Here is a 24,393-nt window from a genome sequence, read left to right as displayed (position 1 = left end):
TTCACTGATGACTGTTTTCTGCTTCAATGTATGTCCCAGTAACACCATTTACTTTGAATTCTACCTTTGTGTCTACACATAGTATACTGCATTTCAAACAGAACCCATACAGCTAGAGATTGTAATATTCTCATAGTGAAACCTTTCTGTTTGATCTCACTGTTAGGTTCTGAGTATGGTAAAGTTTCTGCAGAAATCTGTTATTATACTTCTGCAAATACATATACCTGGAAGTAGTGTACAAAATAGTATTATGGACGTGTTTCAGGGAGTTGCTGTTGCATAGGAAAAAGGTGGTTGTTCTGCTGTGTTGTGAACATCTAGTTTTGCAACTGGATATAATTTAATACTACCCCTTTGCTGTATAAACAAACTCTTTCTGGGGCAATAGTGATTTGGTAAGTACTTTTATTGGACTACACAGTCATTTTATCCCAGGATCTCAGAATTGGAATCCAGAGCTCCATTAAGAATCCAGTTCCTTGTGGCAGGATTCCCCTCTCCTACATCCTTGTGATAAATAAGTGGCTACCCAGCTTCTTCTATTCAAAGAGCTCCAGTGACTTGGAATGACTTACCTCCCAAGGCAGCTCCTTCCATATCTGGACAACTCTCATTGTTAAGGATGTCATTCTCTCTTAATAAGACTAGGTCTGCCTTCTTTTAACTTCTACCCTACTGGTCCTAGTTCTGCCTACAGAGACTAATCAGAACAAGTTTAGTGGGGATATTATAGAAAAGCTATGCTTCAGTGTACCTCAGCTTCCCCATGGACTAACATTTCTAAAAGCACTTGGAGCTGAGAGAACAGAAGGAAAATGGGATGAAGATCATTTTACAGTGTGTAAAGAATTAAACGTGGATCCAAGAATACGGACTATACCCATACATGTTGCTAGATTTCTGTTCTAAATTCCTATTATTTAACATAAAGGCCATAGTAGCTTTTAAAACTTCAGGACAGGGGCAGCTCAGTGGTGCAATGGATAGAGCACCAGCCCTGAAGTCTGGAAGACCCGAGTTAAAATTTGGTCTCAGACACTTGACATTTCCTAGCTGTATGACTTTGGGCAAGTCACTTAGCCCCAATTGCCTCAGCAAAAACAAACAAACAAACAAACAACAACAAAAACCTTTAGGACAATGACAGGACCTTGGATTTAACTGGTATAGGAAACTCCCATAAACTGTTCTCCTTTGGCAAGTTCGGGTCAATACTTTCTGTGCAATTTGTTCTTTTGTTGAATGAGTCCTCTGGAACTTTGAGACTTTAAGTGATGTGCTCAGGAAGGATCATGAAACCAGTATGTAGTAGAGGTGAAAGACTTAAACCTAGGTTCTCTTGGCTTGAAAACTGTTTCCCTCACCACTATAATATTCTGTCTCTCAAATTTAAAATATGAGAATCTGTTACTAAGTACAATTAGTTCTTAATGAAAGGAGGGGACATTAATGCTGGACAAGGTTAATATCATATTAACTGTCATAGTCCGGGTTGAAGCAAAGACATCTTTATTTATGTGTCCACTTTCATTTGTAGATCTAATCCTGGGATCCATACAGATTTATTAAACCATTCAAACTTATTCTTTTAGCCCTTAGGCATATTTGTCTGAGTTTCTACCTCAAAGTGCTAGTGTCCTTTCTACCCCAGGGATCAAAGGAATAACAGGGAGAAAGCCCTATTTGGAGGGCTGGAGGTAGGGGAGTATAAGTTTGTACTTTGCTTATAGGCCCTAAATGAAACCCAATCTTTCAAACCCAGCTCTTCTCCCCTCAGACTTCAAACTCCCAACCTGTAGCCTTCCTGACACAATTCCAAATCCTGCCCTCTCCCAGGCTAACTAGATAGAACAATGCCAAGAATAAGAAACTTTGTCTTTTTTTGTGTGCCGGAAATTAGCCACTCAACTCCTCTCATTAAATAAACTAGTCTTTTGACCAAGGTCTCCAGATAATGAAACTCAGAACCCCCAGGTTATTTAGTTCTTAGATCTCCACCACTCAGTCATTAGTAACATGGACACTTTTAACTTTACGCTTTCTACAATTCTTTAAGACTTCAAATAAGGGAAAAAAAACAACAAAAACTATAGGAAGGCAACAAAAAAGCTAATTGTAATATCTGCCAGGTTTTTGTTATTAATCTTGGGATATGAAAGAAATGGTATGTTTCAGAACAATGATAAAATCAATTTAAAAATTAGAAATAACTCAATTACCTTCTATCAGCATTAAGAAAAATACTGTCATAGTAAACATCTCACCACCTTTCCCTATCTCCTTGACCAGGAACTTAATAAGTGCTGTCACTTTAAGAGTTTGAAAGGTGTTGTTTTAACAGCCTCTAAGCCCCCCTTCTCAATTTCAGCTTAGAGCTGAGATCACATCCCCCACTGCAGCTAAGAGACAAAAGCCATTTATCAACCTATCTGATAAACTTCCAATGGGCTGGATCTTTATCAAGACTAAACTGCCTAGATGCATGGGAACTACAAAACTTCTGAGAAAGGAGAGAAAGAAAGAGGGAAGAAGAGAGAGGGAAGAAGAAATAGAGGGAAGAAGAGAGAGAGAGGGAGGAAGAGAAAAGGGGAGGGAAGGGAAAAGAGAAAGAGAGACAGAAAAAGAAAGAAGTTTTCTCTCCCCTGGCAGAGAACTGGTTCACTTCTTTGCATAGACCCTAGGGTATTGGGGAAGAGGGGGGAAATTGTGCCCTCTGAAAAAAAGGACCATCTAGATCCTTAGAGAACAGAGTGTTGATTTTATTCAAAAAGAATACACAGAAATTGGCAGAGAAGAGGCAGAAGCTATTTTGGGCCATTGATTTTCAAAACTGGGATCATACTGGGGCATCCAGCCCATCTTTCTAGCTAAGCTTCCTTAAATGAATCTGGCTTTAGGAAATAGGTCGAAACTCCATCTCGGTCTTGCGCCACCTCTAAGGGGTGCACATCTGTTGTATGAGCTGAAGGAGAAGTAAGAGAATAGGGGTGGAGTAGAGTGGGGTGTACTGATTACACTCCCATCTCCCCAACCCCCACTTGAGATGAAGCACATGGAGTGTGCAATACTGTGACCAGCTAGCTACAAAGAGTCTGGATCTCCCAGTTTTGCCAGTTCCTTGAAACATATTTGGCTGATGAGGAGAAAAACAAAACAAAACAAAACAAAACAAAAAAATCCAAGAGCCTAATATCAAGTTCTTTCTTGTACAGTATTTAATTCTGATCCTAAAGTGGAGAAGCAGCAGAAAGCAGTTATGCTGCTTAGAAAAGCTCCTAAGAAAACTTTTTTTGAGGGGGGGGGGGAGCGGTAGGTAAAGAAACAAGAACTAAAACATCTTGATGAATCTGAACAGCCCCTATATTTGGATGCCAATGCTTTCTGTTTATATTTTTAGCAAGAGAAAAATGGGTATTAAAAAGTTTAGCTGGAGTGCTCAAGCTCTGAACATGTGGCAAAAATGAAATAAAGTTTTATGAAACATTATAAAGAAAACAGACTATGGGATTTAAGTTTCGTACTTTTTTTTTCCTCAAAGGAAAAAAAAAAGCGGTAAAGAAACCGGAGAGTTTTGGAAGGAACAAATCCCCCTCTGTGGAGTTGGTCTCCCTTCCCCCAACAAAAACAAGAGCTCAGGGCTCGGAGGAATTTGAAGGCAGGGATCTGCCAAAAACATTGTGAAAAACTATGGGGGATTCATTGGAAACAGATGGGCTTTTTCAGCTTTAATTCTGAATTTCTCTCCCTTTCTGACACAATAAAAACAAACAGGGACAACTCTAAATGTTATCAAACAAAAAGATTAGCCTGTTTTTAGCTGAGTCTGTAACCTCCCTTAATGAGCAAGTGTGTAAGGAGGAGAATATAAGGGCACCGAGGTGTGTGGTTTGAAGGGAGATATTGGGATACCAGGAAGAACATATGGAAAAGAAGAAAACCTAAGGTGTCTCTCTTAAGGTATTTATTTCTGAAAGAGCTCCCAAACCTAGAGCAGATGAGTTTTCTGCGTGGAAGGGTGAGCACCCCATAGAAATAATTATGCACACGTAAAATCTCCTCTACAATCATTCAGACCAAGCCTCTTAACAAAAATGAATCAGGAAAACAAAGAGTTAATCAGTCTATCCCTCTATTTTCTAGAGTGATTACAAAGCTCCCCTTCTCACCTCTTCAACCGGAGGAACTTTCAAATCACAGCCTCACTTTCAAAATCAAGACAGAAAATATTTAATAGATTGTCCAATTTCTTATTTCTGTCATTTTAAACACTAATTTCTCAAAACATCGCCCAAAAGTTCTTACTGTTCTTCATGCACTAGCACAGGTCTCAGGGAGTTGTTTTCCACCTCTTACAATGGCAGGGCTATGCCTCCTTCCCACGTCTTAGCTCTCTTTCAATCCATAAGTGGTTCATTTATTTCCTTCTCTGACTAATGTATAAGTAGTGTGGGGAACGATATGCAGGAGAGAAATGGAGAAAAACAAAGACGAAGGGGAGAAGAAAAAACAAACTATTGAGAGTGTTTAGAAAGCTTAAGTTCCACCAATTAACTAGCTTTCAAACATGTAGCAAACTGGTACAGAAGGGCTCTACTGCAAGGGGCTCAGCACTGCCTCAGTCTATCATCCAGAAAAAGAGTTCTTCCTTACCTGCAGGGAAGATGCAGAGAAAGACAGCGAGGGTCTGCAAGAATCCCAGGGCTGTAGGTGCTGCCCCTCTCCCCATACCCATCCATCCAGCTCGGTCTTTTACCACTATCCTCTCCCTGGAAGAAGAGCTTTTGTAAAAAGAGAAAAAGAAGGGGGAAAAAAAGGAAAAGGAAAAATAAATCACTCAGCAGAAAAAGCCAGGACTTGCTCCTCCAGCAGGAGCAGCAAGCCGAGGAGGCTCCAGTCCACCTCAGCCAGTACTGAAAGATTGGAGATTTTCTCCCTTCTTCCCTCCTCCTCCTTCCCTCCCTCCTTCTCCACCCCCTCCTTTTCTCCCTCCCCTCTCTCCTCCCCATTCTCCTCCCTCTCCCCCTCGCTTCATCCCTCCTCCTTTACTCCCCCCTTCCCAAATAGCCCAAACCACCATCAATCATTTCGATTCCCTTCCAATGTCTACAAGGCTCTTCCTTTCCCCGAGCCTCCACCCATTAGGAGCTGGTGCCCCGCCTCCTGGCACTCCTGTTACACAGCGAAGAAAGCACTACAGGCCCCAGGGTGGGAGGTTGGAAGGGGGAGGAGGAAGGAATTCATCCCATGTTCTACAGTAATGTGAAAGGAGTGAGAGGAGAGATTTGGTTTACAGCCTCAGCTCTCCCCCACCCCAAGATTCCACAATTATCCCCCTTCTATGCTCTCCTCATTTTCTGTGCTCCCCTAAAGAAAACACATGTTAACTAAATATGCTGGGAAAGGCCCCATCTCTTGCGTTACTATAACATGTGAAATTTCAACAATATCCCCAAGAGTAGTGTGATTCTCCTTTGAGCCACTTGTGGATCAAATCTACACATTAAACAAACTAGACTTTCCCCTACTCCCATGCTCCCATCCCTAAAAAAATGAACATTTAGCCTCACTGTCAATAACCTAAGCTTCTTACTATTTGGCAGCTGGTGGGCAAAATCAAATCCAGTTTAGGAACTCTAGTTTGTGATACTATGCAGGCTTAACAACTGCAAGATTTTGTTGTGTAGAAAACAACTCTCTAGATATAGTATCCATAAAACAAGAGCAGCAATAACCAATAATGTATAACTATTATTTTACTCAAAAAAAATCTGTTGTTAAAACTAGGTTCCTTAAACTTTAAAACAATAACAACAACAACAACAACAACAAAACAACCAAAAAATGAAACAATCTTCTATGACAATGGAAAAGCATGGGTTATGGATAAGGAAGCAAGTCATATTATTTATGGGAAGAATTCATTTGGTCTCTCTAATCTAATTTTGCTCATCTGTAAAATAGAGCTAACACCTTTCTCACAGGACTGTTTGAGGATCACATAAGCATTACATCTTTATTTTTTGAGAAAATCTTTTCTTAATGGTTCCAAGGTCAGTAACAATAGGTTTGCCTGGATAATTAGATTTTTTTTAGCCATTTACATGATCTATATATATCATTGTAGCTAAAAGTACATAAACATATATATATATACTCACATGAACTTTATACAAAAAATATGTCCACATACACTAAACACAAAGTATATGTTCACATACACTTTATGTATGTTACACACAAAATACATGCATGCATACCTATATATGTAGCTTTTTTCAAATGTTCTTTAGAATGAAGCATGAGAAGAGAAGATAAGACAAAGTGATTTCGCTACTATTTTTTCTAGCCCTACTAATCTCATTCACCTTTACTCAAAGCATGTTTGTCCATCAAAAAATTATTCTGCACTAGTGATTCATAAAACTGATTATATACAGAAATTCCATTGCAGAACTTTATCCAAAAAAGTATGATAAAAATAGACCTATTTGTTTAAAATTATTCATAGAAGCTCTATTTGTAACAACAAGAATCTAGAAGTCACTTGTATGTACAAAACTGGAAAATGGAAGGACAAATTATGGTACATTTCCAAAATGATAAAAAAAAAAAAAAGCAAAAAAGTTAGTGTTGGGGAGATCTACCAGAGAATACATATTCACTCTGATAGAATATAAGCATTTTGAGACCAAGGACTTAAAAAAAAATATATTCAGCACCCAGCCCACTACCCTCCTTACATATAGTTGGGAATTAATAAATATTTGTTGAATAGATTGCCTAGAATTATTTATTAAAAAAAAAAAAAGATAGAGAAAACAAAGCCAAATTAGCAATGCTTTAGATAGATCTATAGAAGTGATTGAGAGTAAAAACACCTTTTTTTGGGGGGGGGGAGCTTTTTCATGAATTGTTAATTCACTTGATTCTACCCTGATGAAACTAAAGGGTTTTATGTACTATCTTACTTGTTGGTTAATATTTTATTCTTCCTGATGGGTATAAAAATTTTAAAAGTTAAATTTTTTTTTAAATTTTTGTGTTTTGACCCATTTTAAATATTTCTTTCATGCTTCTATCAAACCCATTGGCCTCATCTGATGAAGGCCACACAGGATGAAATGCTATTTTAATTTTTGGCTGCTGTTAATATGCAGAACTGAAAGGGAAGAAATGTACAGTCTAGAAGTGAGGGAAGGCAGTTCTGTTTATGAAGCTGGTTTCCAGGTGGTTTGATTCAGAGACAGAGATTTAGAGAGTTTGAACCTTTACTCTGTTACAGGTAAAGAAACTAACATTTGTGTTTGGCCTCTGTTTGGAAAATTGAAGATGTGTTTTTCCAGATCTGAAATATCACTGGTCAAGCTATTCATATTTCCAACCAGGCTAGAGGGACAGGCTCTGAATGAGGTTTCCATTGTGTTCCCATTAAGCCTTTGACAGACTCTAATGGTAGTCCCCAAGCTTTAAAGGCACAAAAAAGAAGAAAAAAGTACAAATAATATGTATTTTATGCATGAGTTTGACAAAGACTGGAGTTTTTCCAAATGAAAAGAACTCCCATAAAGACAGGTTTGAGATTACAATTTTTAAATTTTGCAACTGTTGCTTAAGATTAAAAAAGACTGGTTTTGTAGAACTAAAGGGTAGTTAAGATATTCACAAATATTCAAGAAAATGATGACATACTTAGACGAGCATAAACCTGGTGTGCCTAATAGTACTCAAGTGACCTCTCCCTCTACTGAAGATCAATCAATTAACATCATTTGCTTGGTGTGATATTTCTTTAACACACTAATTCTAACCTTTCTGTTAATGGGAAGGAATTGATGCATTAGCATTAATGGAAAACAACACAGATAAATTGTTGGCCCATCCCCAACTCCACCTCCCAAGACCACCACCTCCTTAGGACAGCTTAGCATTTAGTGGAAGGAACTGTTGTTTGCCCTACATTCTCCAAGAGGACTGTGACAGCCAGAAGGTGGATGCCATGGCATGCAAGTGAATCTGTTTTGGCCAGAAACCTTGTGGGTCTTTGCCTCCTGGTGGAAAGAGCACTGAGTTTAGGAGACCCTCAAAGGAAGAGCTCTGACATGACATATGCTTAGGTGAAACACTTAAATTCTAGCCCTTTTTTCTTCATCTGCAAAAACAGACTCATCATATAAGGAATTCATCAGCAATTGCAGCTGGGGAGAGAGAAGCCAGCAGACGGTGAGGATTCCAGGGTCTCACTGGTCCTTGGCTGGGGACACTGAGATTTTTGTGGGAGGCTGTTCTTGTGGTATCTTCCCATCTGAAATGTTTTTCTCTCAACTTCAAAGGAGAAATTTGTATTGACAAAGCTATTTCTAAATAACTAGAATTATCTGTCTGAGTTCAAGATGAAACACACTCTGACCTCCATAGGAACTAAACTGAAAAGGCAGAGGCTCCAATAGTTCTCAGGATCTCCATTCCCCCCTCAATCACATTTGGGTTCCCCAAATTCCAGTGTCTGTCCCAGGAAAAATAAGACCTTAAATAAGAAAATGAATGTAAAGCACTGTACAAATTTCAAAGTTATATAAATATTAGCTATTGCTATTTTCAATACTTTGGACATTCTCTTGCTCTCCCATTCATACAAATGAAGATTTCTCCTTAAGTTTTAGATCATTCAAATCCAGAGAAAATAGGATAAATAATCTGGAAGAGGTCCTATCATAGATAGGGAAAACTGAATTCCTGAAAACTTTAGGGACTTACCCAGGTTCACGGGACTAATAAGTTTTGGAGGCAAAATTAAACTTGAGGCCTTCCAAATCCTTCTAGGTCCAGTGCTCTACAACTGGGGATATATTTGACTTTTGGAAGCTTAGCCTGAGATTGTTTATCACTGCAGTCTCATTCCTACCATTCCATCTGGCCTTTAAATTAGAAATGGCTTATATTTTAATATAAAATTCTGTTAGCTCTGTGATCTACTTTACTCTGACTTCTACTTTTCCACTATTACCTAGATTGTACACTTCATGAGAGCAGGAACAATGAATTATCTTTGTATCTCATGTGGCTATTTTGCGATCGATATTTGCGATATTTTACAAATTCCCTCCTCTGTCTCCCTTTTAAGTGAGGTCCAGATCTGTTTTTTCATTGGTTTAAGGCAAGGGTGAGTAAATTACATCTGAGGACCAAATCCAAAACCACCTGAACAGCCTCTAGCTATGAATGTCTTTTTTCTTTTTCTTTTTTTTTTACATTTTAAAAATTAAAAATGTAAAAAAAAAAAAAACCACACCCAAAAAAAAAAAAATTCTTAGCTGCAGGGCCTGTACAAAAAAGCAGTCAAAGGGCTACAGTTACCCCAGAAGACTGTTCTTTGCTGATCCCTGGTTTAAAAGAGTTCCTTAAGAAAACTCCCTCTATCAATTTAAACCAGCAACTTCTTAACAATTTATAGTCTTAGAAAATTTCCTGGAACAATGAGATAGGTTAAATGAATTGACTAAGGACACATAGCTGATACATATGCCAGAGGCCAATATTGAAATCCAAGTTTTCTTAATTCTGAGACAGGCTTTTTATTTACCATACTCTTCCTCTCACACATAGATTCTTAACCAATGCTTGTTGAATGAATGAAAAATCTTGGCTTACATACCTCATATAAATCTCTGTTCTGTCACTCTATACTTCAACCTATCACCTTGGTTTTTCTCTAGGTATGAACATAGGGACCAAATTCCTTGCTTCTCAGATACTGCACCACCCAAATACTACTGGGATAAGATATTCTCCACATTCTTCCCCACTGCCACCCACTTTTTCCGAGCCTTTGTCCACTTGTTAACTTTCAACCAGTGAAATCTAGGCAAGAGACTCCTGACATTCCACCTTGCAGTCTAGTTTTGTGTATTCAGGACACTTCTATGATCCAAACTCTTTGCTCCAAACTCAGTCTCATCTAGATCTGAAGATAGAAAATTAAGTTCCAAAGAAATGCACTCTGAGTGATGACTAATCTGAACACTATCTTCTATGCAGATTAAAATAATCAGTTTGTTTAGTAAACTTTTCTTTCACTGGAATTCTTTTAAAGGGCCTTTGGTGTGGAACTTTGTCATTTTGAAAATTTAAATAGATTATAATCCTGATTTCTTCTTTGTCTGTTGAGATGTTATGAACATAAAAGCAAACAACTCAACAGTATTTCAATATAATTGGTTTCCTTTTTAATTCTATATATTTTATCTTATGCATTTAAAAACCAAATTCTCAGTAGGCTCACCAAATTGTCAAAGAATTCTATAACACAAAAATAGATTAAGAATTCTTGGTCTAGTTTATTAAAAAAACAAAACCCAAAACAACTCATTATAGAAATCTAGTAGGCTTGATTTCTTTTTTAGAACCTATATCATTTAGAAAAGACCCTAGCTTTTGGGATAAGAACTCACTGTTTGACAAAAATTGCTGGGAAAATTGGAAACTAGTATGACAGAAACTAGGCATTGACCCACACTTAACACCGTATACCAAGATAAGGTCAAAATGGGTTCATGACCTAGGCATAAAGAATGAGATTATAAATAAATTAGAGGAACATAGGATAGTTTACCTCTTAGACCTGTGGAAGAGGAAGGAATTTATGACCAAAGAAGAACTAGAGATCGCTAATTGATCATAAAATAGAAAATTTTGATTATATCAAATTGAAAAGTTTTTGTACATCAAGCCATTCTCCAATTGAAAAATGGTCAAAGGATATGAACAGACAATTCTCAGATGAAGAAATTGAAACTATTTCTAGTCATATGAAAAGATGCTCCAAGTCATTATTAATCAGAGAAATGCAAATTAAGACAACTCTAAGATACCACTACACACCTGTCAGATTGGCTAAGATGACAGGAAAAATAATGATGATTGTTGGAGGGATGTGGGAAAACTGGGACATTGATTCATTGTTGGTGGAGTTGTGAGCAATCCAACCATTTTGGAGAAGTAGTTTGGAACTATGCTCAAAAGTTATCAAACTGTGCATACCCTTTGATCCACAGTGTTACTACTGGATTATATCCCAAAGAGATTATAAAGAAGGAAAGGGACCTGTATGTGCACGAATGTTTGTGGCAGCCCTTTTGTAGTGGCTAGAAACTGGAAACTGAATGGATGTCCATCAGTTGGAGAATGGCTGAATAAATTGTGGTATATGAAAATTATGGAATATTACTGTTCTGTAAGAAATGACCAACAGGATGATTTCAGAAAGGCCTGGAGAGACTTACACGAACTGATGCTGAGTGAAATGAGCAGGACCAGGAGATCATTATATACTTCAACAACAATACTAGATGATGACCAGTCCTGATAGATCAGGCCATCCTCAGCAACGAGATCAACCAAATCATTTCTAATGGAGCAGTAATGAACTGAACTAGCTATACCCAGAAAAAGAACTCTGGGAGATGACTAAAACCATTACATTGAATTCCCAGTCCCTATATTTATGCACACCTGCATCTTTGATTTCCTTCACAAGCTAATTGTACAATAATTCAGAGTCTGATTCTTTTTGTACAGCAAAATAATGTGGTCATGTATACTTATTGTGTATCTAAGTTATATTTTAATATATTTAACATCTACTGGTCATCCTGCCATTTAGGGGAGGGGGGGGGGTAAGAGGTGAAAAATTGGAACAAGAGGTTTGGCAATTGTTAATGCTGTAAAGTTACCCATGTATATATCCTGTAAATTAAAGGCTATTAAATTAAAAAAAAAATAAAATAATCCCCAAAAAAAAAAAAAGAAAAGTTTTTGTACAAACAAAACTAATGCAGATATGATTAGAAGGGAAGCAATAAACTGGGAAAACATTTTTATAGTCAAAAGTTCTGATAAAGGCTTCATTTCCAAAATAAGAGAATTGACTCTAATTTATAAGAAATCAAGCCATTCTCCAATTGATAAATGGTCAAAGGATATGAACAGACGATTCTCTGACAAAGAAATTTAAACTATTTCTAACCATATGAAAAGATGCTCCAAGTCATATTAATCAGAAAAATGAAAATTAAGAAAATTCTGAGATACTACTATACACCTGTCAGATTGGCTAGAATGACAGGGAAAGATAATGTGGAATGTTGGAGGGGATGTGGGAAAACAGGGACACTAATACATTGTTGTTGGAATTGTGAATACATCCAGACATTTTGGAGAGCAATTTGGAACTATGCTCAAAAAGTTATCAAACTGTGCATACCCTTTGATCCAGAAGTGTTACTACTGGGCTTATATCCCAAAGAGATCTTAAAAAAGGGAAAGGGACCTGTATGTGCAAGAATGTTTGTGGCAGCCCTGTTTGTAGTGGCCAGAAACTGGAAACTGAGTGGATGCCCATAAGTTGGAGAATGGCTGAATAAATTGTGGTATATGAATATTATGGAATATTATTGTTCTGTAAGAAATGACCAACAGAGTGATTTCAGAAAGGCCTGGAGAGACTTACACGAACTGATGCTGAGTGAAATGAGCAGGACCAGGAGATCATTATATACTTTAACAACAATACTATATCATGATCAATTCTGATGGATGTGGCCATTTCCAGCAATGAGATGAACCAAATCAGTTCCAATAGAGCAGTAATGAATTGAACCAGCTACACCCAGCGAAAGAACTCTGGGAGATGATTATGAATCATTACATAGAATTCCCAATCCCTCTATTTTTGTCTGCCTGCATTTTTGATTTCCTTCATAGGCTAATAGTACACTATTTCAAAGTCCGATTCTTTTTGTACAGCAAAATAACTGTTTGGACATGTATACTTATATTGTATTTAATTTATACTTTAACACATTTAACATGTATTGCTCAACCTGCCATCTGGGGGAGGGGATGGGGGGAAGGAGGGGAAAAATTGGAACAAAAGGTTTGGCACTTGTCAATGCTGTAAAATTACCCATGTATATAACTTGTAAATAAAAAGCTATAATTAAAAAAAAAAGAAACTATGTCATCTTTCTCCTCAAAATTATAATTACTTAAATTGTTCAAGGATTAGGATCAATTCATTACAAATAACAAGGCTAGAAAATTGATCTGTAGTTCTGGGTCTCTTTGGAGAGGGTTTTTTTTTTTTTTTTTTTTTTTTTTTTTTTTTTAATGAACTGAAGCCATAATAGCAATTTGCCAGACTTTTGGCATAGACCCCATTTGTAGGAAGTTGCATGTTTTTCCATCAGTTCCACAATTTCACCCTTCATTTTTCCCCCCCACCCTTCATTTTTTTCAAAACATCGAGTGGTCTCAGTGATTTACTTTTGAATAATTGTGTGTCAACGAAATGTAGGGCATCTACTGCCCTTCCTACTCTTCCATTATTTTCTTGTTTTGTGGCACACATTCTTCCTGGCCTCCTAGCTTTGACCATATCACTGGTCTGTACAACAAGCTTCAGTAATTTCTCCTTGATTCTAGAATAAAATACAATCACCTCTATTTGGCGGTTAAAGATCTTCACAGACTAGCTCCAACCTACCTTTCCAGACCAATTAAAACATTATTTACCTTCCCACACTTTACCTTCTGCCAAATTGGCTTATGTCCCACCTAACATCTTCCACCCCTGTGTCTTTGCCTGAACAATTCCTCATAACTAGCATTCTCTCCTTCCTCCTTTTAGCTCTTGGGGAGTCTCGCTTCCCCATGAAAACTAAAGTTCAAATGCCACCTCTTTGAAAAGGCCTTTTTCTGGTTCACCTACTGGTTTCGTCTGCCCTCTAGAATGATTAGGCATGTATTTTGAATATCGCTTATATTTACTTCTTTGGTAACCTTTTGTATCCTTTCTGAAGAATATTAGCTCTTGAGGAGAGTAACTGTCTTACATTTATATTTGTAATATTAATACCTAATATAGTGCTAGGTATTAGCAGCTATACTGCAGATACTTATCTGCAGATACTTAAAGCAGATACTTAAATGCTTCTTTGATGGTCATTTTTAAAAGATCAGGTTTTTTCTAAAAAAAAAAAAAGCTTAATTTTAATACCTTAAAATGACACTAACATTTTTTGGATACCTTGTACACTAGTCTACTTTATTCAATTGAGTATATTTATTAAACATATGCTATATATTGTCTCCAGGTTATGATTATTATGTTAATACAGACAATAAAATGGCAGTATATAATCTACATAGTATAGACTTGTAAAATATGTCAACATATCATTTGACATTTCCACCAATGTAAATGGAAACTTCAATAACTCATCAGTACCACTACAACTTTTGTGGAGCAGTGGACAAAATGTTGAATCTGGAACCATTAAGACTCCACTTCCTGAGTTCAAATGTGGCCTAAAATACTAGCTCTGTGACTCGGGCTAAGTCATTGAACCCTATTTGCCTTAGTTTCCTCATCTGTAAAATGGGCTGGAGAAGGAAATGGCAAACTATTCTAGTATCTCTACCCAGAAAACCCCAAATGGGGTTCATGGAAAGTCAGATGAGATTGAAAAATGAATAAAACAACAATCCAATCTAATCCAATAAATAATTTATTGAATATATACTATAGAGCTGGCCAGAGATACCAAACCAAAAAAAAAAAAAGTTTGAAGAAGCATATATTCAACTATTAGATAATATTGAAAGGTTTCCTGAAATGTCGTGACCATGGTCTCTCTGCTATTAAGTGTTAGAGGCAAGATCCTAACATAGTTTCTCATCTCTCCAGGACTAAAACCTATATCTATTATCCTGTTACTTCTCTAGATCATATAACAAGAAGAGGCACTGGGCACTACTATGTAGGCAATTCTCAGATGAGAAAACTCAACTCTACCAATTCAGGCTAACACTTCTCTGTATCTGACAGAGAATTGACTAGGTCAGGTTGTTGTTGTCCTTCATTCTCAAAGATCAAAATGACATTGCTATAGTAGAGTGTGTACAACTGTGGCTGATCAGACCAATATGAGCTCCGAATGCTCTACCTAGATTGGACACAAATAGTCCATGTGAACATTGAGATTCTTTAACTTTTTGCATCTGGTATTTCTTTTGAGCTACTTCAATTCTGCTTTGCTCACAGAGAGCATTGCACCTTCTCTGATGAAGGTATGCCATGCTGGGCAGTTCTGTGCCAGAATTTCTCATGCCATATAATTAATTTCAAAGTTTTTAAGAAAGACCTTGTATCAATTTTTTCTATTATATGAGCACTTGCTCTGTTGTGAGTTCTCCATAAAAGTCTTTAGACTAAATCCACAAAAAAGGTTAAATGAATTGCCTACAGTCATGTACCAGTATAACAAAGGTAGAACTTGAATCCAGGATGGTCTGGTTTTGCTACCATGCCATGTGGCACATACTACCTTTTTCTGCTTTTTCATCTTCCTCATTCACTTTTGCTTACCATCTTTCCCTCAATTCCATTCCCTATAGCCATCCCCAGGGATTTCAATATTCATTTGGATAATCATAACAAACATTTACACTGAGGACACATTTAATACTCAGGTCTCTCTGTTACTCAATTTTCCAATCTACTTCATCAACCTTTGAGGGTGGCCACACCTTATATTTTGTCATCCAAGATCTTAAATTTTGAATTTACATCATCTGACCACAATCTACAGTCATTCCAATTTATTAATTCCCCCATTTCTAAATCTGCTCTTCTCCCTAATCTTGATTTGTAGTCTCTTAATTGGTCCTTTTATCATAGCCTGTCTCCTCTCTTCTATTTTCATTTATATCCCTACCCAATCTTAAAACAACACTTTGACATATCAACATTGCTTTCACCTTCACCAATGGTATGCACCATATTTTTGAAATTCTAATCATATAGTGTCATACCACCACAATACTGTTACCCCAACCACTTGCTTTTTTCATTCCTGTTCCTGAGTTGCTAATGGCTGTGGAAGGTTGTAATGATATCATGGCAACTAGGTCCACAACTAATTTAGGTTTTCTGCCCTCTTCTAGGCCCACTGCTATGGAGAGGAGATCCTTTGATTAATTTCCATGAGCTCCCTATCACAAACTGCCACTGTGATTTTTCTAAATCTTCTTTGTTTTCCTCAGTTCCCTAAATCTACCTCAACCCTACTCTCACTTGTAGATAATCATGGTTTTTGTTTTGCTGAAAAGATAAAGATATTGGCAAAAGCTCCATGGATTACCTTTCTTTAAACCTCAAAATATTTTCTTATTTCAGCTAATCTTTCTAACATACAGCTACTCTTAGATGATGAAGAGGTCATCATTGGAAAACTTAATTCCTTCTCTTAAACACGAATTGATTCTTTTTTTTTTTTTTTTTTTTTTGGTTGTAAAAATTTTTCCCCATCTTTATTGTTCCCTTTTAGTCTTGTTTCTGTTGGTTTGTTTTGTGCAAACTCTTTTTATTTATTTATTTATTTTTTTTTGGTGTATTTTTTTTTTTTTTATTTAATAGCCTTTTATTTACAGGATATATACATGGGTAACTTTACAGCATTAACAACTGCCAAACCTCTTGTTCCAATTTTTCACCTCTTACCCCCACCCTCCCTAGATGGCAGGATGACCAGTAGATGTTAAATATATTAAAATATAAATTAGATACACAATAAGTATACCTGACCAAAACGTTATTTTGCTGTAGAAAAAGAATCAGACTCTGAATTATTGTACAATTAGCTTGTGAAGGAAATCAAAATGCAGGTGTGCATAAATATAGGGATTAGAATTCAATGTAATGGTTTTAGTCATCTCCCAGAGTTCTTTTCTGGCATAGCTAGTTCAGTTCATTACTGCTCCATTAGAAATGATTTGGTTGATCTCGTTGCTGAGGATGGCCTGATCCATCAGAACTGGTCATCATATAGTATTGTTGTTGAAGTATATAATGATCTCCTGGTCCTGCTCATTTCACTCAGCATCAGTTCATGTAAGTCTCTCCAGGCCTTTCTGAAATTATCCTGTTGGTCATTTCTTACAGAACAGTAATATTCCATAATTTTCATATACCACAGTTTATTCAACCATTCTCCAACTGATGGACATCCATTCAGTTTCCAGTTTTTAGCCACTACAAAAAGGGCTGCCACAAACATTCAACACGAATTGATTCTTTCCTGTGGCCTCCAGAATCATGCTCTATCAATTATTTTATTTCTCTTTAATCTTCAGCATTCTTTCTTTTGTTACTGCTTACAAATATGTTTGTCTTCCCACCTTAAAACTACCATTCACTTTGACATATGGTCAGGCTATTGTTCTCTCTCTTCTGCTCCCTTCCCCGGGGAAGTACAAGCTATTGAAGATATCTTCATAAATGAATTGTCAATCCCCTGCAGTTTTGCTTCCTTATCACTACAGAAACTGCTATTTCAAAGTCATTAATGGTCTCCTTATTGCCATATATAGAAATCTTAAAAAAAAACTCTTCTAGCTTTTAATATTTTTGACTAGTTTTTCCTCTCCCTTCTGGCTACTCACTCATATTTTAATTTCTGTGATATTTCACTTTCAATAAAGAACAATTTCAGAGTTTCAAGGTTCCATGGTGGCCATATATTTTGGACTATATGTGAAAAAGTATTCCTATTACATATAACATACTCAAAGAGTGGTCATCCAGTCTTAGATGTTTTGAATGAACAGGAACCCAAAACCTCCCATTTGACTTTGAAGGTGCTCTAATGGGCAAAAGTATCTTCCTTATATAATGCATACATTTTCCTCTTTGTAACTTCTATTCATTGCTCCTAGATCTTCCTTCTGGAGCCAAACAGAATAAGTTTATCACTTTTCAAGCCTTTCAAATATTTGATTCTTCCTCTACATCTCTGATCATTTTTTCTCCTTTCCTTTACTGGCTTTTATTCCTCTTCCCAAACCTATAAAAATGGACATTTTCTTTATTTTCTCTATACCTTCTAATTTAGTAAGCTTTTCCACTTCACTGGCTTCAAATTCATCTTTATGCTGATGTAATGCTTAATAAATGTTTTCTGAATTGAGTTAGCAAGATTAATTTGGCAGTAGCACAGATACAATGTACAGATCAGTCCTACAGTGAGAAGAGAGTAGTGATAGAGTAATAAAAAATGAGATACATATAGTATATTTTGTAACAAACTCAGCAATACCTACTACAAACAATAACTCTTAAGTTAATCTTTAAAAATTTGGAAAAATCCTTAGGTCAATATATATACCATAGTAGTATTAGACAGATAATGTCTGTTGAATAATACTGTTGAATATACTAAATAATGTTGAATATACTAAATGTATATTTAGTTGAATATACTAAAAGTATAGCTCTCCCCGACACCCTTCATGATAACCTGAATGAGGATCCAATGGTGTTAATTTTACATACTTTTCTCTATTCTAAATGTCTACATTACTAATAGTGTCTTCTTACTGAAGACTATAAAAAAACTATTATTATGTAATAGTGTCTTCTTATAGAAGAAAAAAATAATAAATTGGAAGGTTCTCAAAGATATTAATACTGCTTTCAGTATGTATTAGATTCTCACTGGGGAAGGGCACCATTTCTTAGCCTTCTTTTGTATTCTGAACAATTACAATTCTGAGACAGAGCACATTGTAAGCATGTAATAAATAAGTGATGATTGATTGGCTGAGAGAATTAAGATTAAAATTTCAAAGATATGATAGTTGGTATGGTGTAACATAGAGAACACTGAGTTATGATTCAGGAGATTGGGGTCTGGTCCTAGCTTTGTTACTAAATATGTAAACTCAGCAAGTTACTACCTATCTGGGTCTGAGATTTCTCATCTGAAAAATGATGGGACTTAGTTGGATTAGAAATTCTCTTCCAGTTCTACAATTCAGTGATTCCATTGAAATATCCTTTGCTCACTGACCTATTGATTTGTGACATAACTTATTTTCCTCTTCAATTTACTCAACTATTAAGATAAGAAAGTATACAATTATCTGTAAGGGGGTACATATATATGGCTTCATCTGCAAAACTTTTGAATTTCCTCAGGGGAAAATGTTACAAATATAAACCATCATTTTAATTAAGATTGAGAGTTCATGTTTTTTTAATTATTATTATAGCTTTTTATTTACAAGATATATGCATGGGTAATTTTTCAGCATTGACAACTGCCAAACCTTTTGTTCCAATTTTTCCCCTCCTGCCCCCCCATCCCCTCCTCCAGATGGCAGGTTGACCAATACATGTTAAATATGTTAAAGTATAAATTAAATACAATATAAATATACATGTCCAAACAGTTATTTTGCTGCACAAAAAGAATTGGACTTTGAAATAGTGTACTATTAGCTTGTGAAGGAAATCAAAAATTCAGCCAGACAAGAATATAGGGATTGGGAATTCTACGTAGTGGTTCATACTCATTTCCCAGAGTGCTTTCGCTGGGTGTAGCTGGTTCAATTCATTACTGCTCTATTGGAACTGACTTGATTCATCACATTGTTGAAGAGGGCCATGTCCATCAGAATTGATCATCATATAGTATTGTTGTTGAAGTATATAATGATTTCCTGGTGCTGCTCATTTCACTCAGCATCAGTTCATGTAAGTCTCTCCAGGACTTTCTGAAATCATCCTGCTGGGCATTTCTTACAGAGCAATAATATTCTATAACATTCATATACCACAGTTTATTCAGCCGTTCTTCAATTGATGGGCAACCACTCAGTTTCCAGTTTCTGGCCATTACAAAGAGGGCTGCCACAAACATTCTTGCACATATACATTCCTTTCCCTTCTTTAAAATCTCTTTGGGATATAAGCCCAGTAGTAACACTTCTGGGTCAAAGGGTATGCACAGTTTGATAACTTTTTGAGCATAGTTCCAAATCAGAGAGTTCATGTTTTAGATGATAATTCTGAACTTTTTTTTATATAATAGGTTTAAGTACTAAATACCTACTATGTCATTGTTTTAGGTAACTTCAGATGGTGAAACTCTCACCACCAATGTTTGCTAGCACCTTCTCTACAGTTTTCATCTTAGAGAGCTGTCTAGAAGAATAAATGACATATCTTGGGTCATCAAACTAATATGTGTCAGAGGAGGGTGAATTCTGGTCTTCTTGGTTCTCAAGCTAGCTCTCTAGCTACATGTTCTACTGCCTATACTGCAATAATGCCACAATTTATAAAACCACACTATAAAACTCTTAAGCACTGAATAATATATAATCTTTAAGGTTGCCATGTCTAGCACGTAGTACATTTTACACTCATAGAAGTAACATGGATTTTCATTTAAGCCATTGAGGAAGATGGGTATAAGCCTTTACCCAGCACCATTCTGACATATTTTTGTGATTATAACCATCTCTAAATTGTTTATCTATGTATGGCAATTGTTTTAAATGACAGTGAGTTTATTATGTGTGTCTCAACTAGAAGAGTGGTGGAGTATTTGGATTACTGCACAATGTTGGTGCCAAGCTTGAACACCAGAGACATTTAGAAGGAGAATGGATAGCATCACATTCAAAATTGTTTAGAATGGCTAATGCAGAGCTAAAATATAGAAGATTCCCTAACTGGTTGTGGGAGAAAAGAGGTCAAAAAAGAAGGAGAAGAAGAAGAGGATACAGTCAATCCAGAGGAAAAAACAAATGTCTGTCTCTCTGTAGGCAAAATGCTATTCAACTAACATAAAACTAAGTAACAGGGTAGACACATATATTTACTCAAGTCAATACAAGCCAGTGGGGATTATTAAAATTCTTGGAGAAAATTTTTTTTAGCATCTGTAATAAGTTACAACTATTCAATTCTTAGAATTAGGATGGCTAGCTTGTTTATTACATTAGTTTATAAAATACTAAGAGAACTAAAGGGAGGCACCTAGTACATTGGATATATATTTTATGATGAATTTACAGAAAGATTTGTACAAGATTAACACAGAATAAGAGAAAATGGATAGACTTTCATCTGTCATAATGGAAATTGACATTGCATGTCTACTGAAGTATTGATAAAATTTCTTGTTATTTTTGAAATTTTACTTCTAGAAAGTGATTTTGAAAATCATTCCAGAAGAAATTTTGTATGTAAAGCCATTTATAGTACCTGTAGTAATGTGAATTATCTGAGGGCAGAGACTATGTTTAATTATCTTTGTCTTCCTAGCACTTAGCTTTGTACCTGAAACATCTTAAAGAGTTAAATAAATGCTTGTTGACTGACTGAGGTTGAATCGGGTCCTAGAACACTGCAGAGCACCCTTGAAGAGATCTATAACCACTCACAAGCTTGATCATACTATCCACCCAGGAAAGCTCTGATTGACATTGACATGCATTTGTTTGGAAAACCTTTGGAGTTGACATAGCAAGAATAGATGGATTGCAATCTTCATCACTCCAGGAAACTTCTGAATTGGTCAGATCACAAATCTATCTGGGTAGCTACAATTTCAGATTAGTATGATTTTAGTACACTGAGAATAAACAACAAAGTACTTACCTCTGCTATTGCTGCCACCAGGTTACAGGCCATTTTCACAGGAGTAACTAAAGTTTCATTCATCTTTGTGGAATTTCTCTTTCTCACTTTTACTTTCCAGGTTGGTAGACATCTTTCTATCTTGCTATCAAAGGACTAGAAATTGAATATATACTAAAAGAAACATCCACTTATGCTAGCAATTGATATATACTTCTGTACTTGCTCAAAATACTCAGGACAAAAGATTGAGAAGAGTCTAGAGGTTCAGAGGTAAAAGGAAACTGACACCTGATTTTTGCTGGCCCTATAACCTTAAGATTCATAAGATCCTAGGATTTAGAGCTACAAGAATCTTTACAAATCACCTACTCCAAATCCCTTATTTTAAAGATAATGAAATTAAGGTCCAAGAAGTAAAGAGATTTGTCTAAGGCCTTCTAACTAGCAGAGACTGTATTCAAACTCATAGTCTCTAACTCAAATGTTTATATTCTTGCCACTAGCAAAAACAAAAAGCAGGTAAGAGAAAGTATGCTTCCTCATTGAAAGATGTCTATTAAAATTTGGAATAATTGTCATAATATATTTCCATAGTAAGTACTTAATGTTTGTTAAAGTTGAATATTTTCTTGAAGGCTATTTTAATAATCTATACAAACTGTAGTTGATTTCTACTAAATCCATAAGATCTTGAATTTTGACTCATTAAATCACCTCTTTAATCTTAACAATGAACAGAGAGATTTTCTGTATCAGAAAGTCACTTATAGCTCCCCGTGACTGGGTGTTATCACTAAATCTGTGCTTTTTTTCCTATTTTCTTTCTTTCTCAATAACATGTGACCAACTTTTATCATACAGACGCATTCTCACACTATAAGTTATTTTGAAGGAGAGAGAAGACACCTAATTTTCAAATACTGTTGAATGAAGTCTAGATTTCCAAATGTTAGAAGGATGAACAAACATATGCTTGAATGTAAGATGGTTCTTAGAAGAGCAATTTATTCCTCTGGATTGCTGTCAATAACTGAAAATGCATGCTTGCAGGAAGTCTTCAAATTATTAGGACCATTATACCATTTGCCCTGTAGACATTCTCTTTTGGACTTGGAATATGAATAGGTAATGGAATTTGTACAAGGAAGAATCAATGATGCTCTGTATCTTGCACTGGCTATAGATGGATAGATAAATGTATATGGGGAAAGGAATCATAAACTTTATGATAATCACAGAACCAGTTTTAAAATAGAAGCACTGAAAAAAGACATGTACACTATAGAGTAGACTATATTGCCCTAAAGAAGATGGTATTGATAATTCAAAAACAAATAAAAATACCATGGATGATCACAATGAATCACATATCATTATAATAGAATATAGATTCTAGGGACCAGCCTTGCTTTTTAATGACATCATCTTATTGGACTGCCTTGGGTCCTTCTCTACAATTCTTCAAAGGAAGGATGAACACTTGAAGTATAGTGATAGTAATAGACTATAGATATAGAAGTAAGCATTCCTATCCAAACATTGATTTACTTATTAGGAGTATGCAGAAGTCAGTTCTACTTGCTTGCAGAGCCCACTGTTAAATTTTCATTGTAAGCATTTACACTTTAGAAAGCAGCAATTTACAAATCAGGGCTTGAATTACTGGGGGTTTTTATTGTTAGATTTAAGAAAGTAGCACTAGTACAAATTAAACTTAAAAGTATATGTGATATATGTTATATATATATGTGTGTGTATACACACACACACACACACACACACACACACACACACATATATATATATATATATATTTAAGAGTCAGGTTATTAAACATTTCCCAGCACATATCTGTAAGACTCTTATAAACATTGTTTGAGCTCAGCTTTGGGAATGAAGCCATCACTAGAGTGAAAACCTGATGACTGAAGGTGATGATTACTACTACCACCACCATCACCACCATGACTACTACTATTACTATGACTACTACAGCTTCACCTCCTCCTATTATTCCTACTCTTACCAACTGGCATTTATATAGCTTTTTAAAATGTACAAAGCATTTTACATCTATTATCACATTTGTATCTTATAATGTACTATGAAGTGTCTTGAAATCCTGAGGTCCAGTGATTCTATGCACACCTTCTAACATAACTATAGCTATAAGTATAAGCCATATACTTAATAAAGCAAGTGAAAGCCACTCCCTTAAATTGATAAATGTTGTTAAGAATGCAAAGAATATAATAGTGCCATAAACTGTGGGGATAAACTAGAACTGTCTTTTGAGAGTTTGCTAAAGAATGGGAGGAGAGAAGGAGAGAGACAGAGACAGAGACAGAGAGAGAGAGACAGAGAGAGAGAGAGACAGAGACAGAGACAGAGACAGAGAGAGAGAGAAGAGAGAAAAGCAAGAGCCTGCTTCAAGAAAGAAGTGAGAATATCATGGCACTTAAAAGCATAAAGAACACAATACCTGAAGCTGTAGAATGGGTTCAATCACAAAACTCTCTGAAAATTCTAAATGCAGTTCCTGAATTACAGTGTATTAGAGTCAGAAGAGACAATTGTTTATTGGTCCAACTATCTTTGAGTTAAGGAAACTGATGAGAAGTTGATTATCATGAGTATACTGGGGAAAAAAACCCCAGCAGAAAAGGAATCAAGGAATTCTTGATTTCATTTCAGCTTTATCACCAACTATCTCTGTGAGGCAGTGTTTGTTTGGCACATAGTGGGTCCTTAATAAATGATTGATAATTTACTTGAACAAGCCAATTAACTTAATTGGGCCTTGGTTTATCTAAAACAAGAAGTTGAGCTAGATTATCTCTAAGATTCATTTTATCTTTAAAGTTCCATGATTCTAAGTGATTTGTGAAAAAAAGGTCATTCAG

General features: G+C 35.9%; 1 protein-coding gene across 1 annotated transcript in view; it reads right to left on the bottom strand.

Annotated features, from left to right (window-relative positions):
- Positions 1-24,393, bottom strand: part of RGMA (repulsive guidance molecule BMP co-receptor a) — a 56,283-nt gene that overhangs the window by 27,607 nt on the left and 4,283 nt on the right. The window contains exon 2 of the mRNA XM_012542550.3: positions 4,654-4,781. Coding sequence (XP_012398004.2) covers positions 4,654-4,781 — 128 coding nt within the window. The remainder of the gene's footprint in view (positions 1-4,653; positions 4,782-24,393) is intronic.

This window comes from Sarcophilus harrisii, chromosome 2 (assembly GCF_902635505.1).
Source record: "Sarcophilus harrisii chromosome 2, mSarHar1.11, whole genome shotgun sequence".
In the NCBI taxonomy this organism is placed as follows: domain Eukaryota; kingdom Metazoa; phylum Chordata; class Mammalia; order Dasyuromorphia; family Dasyuridae; genus Sarcophilus; species Sarcophilus harrisii.
Note: the sequence above shows the minus strand (reverse complement) of the source record. Positions and strands in the feature narration are given on the sequence as shown.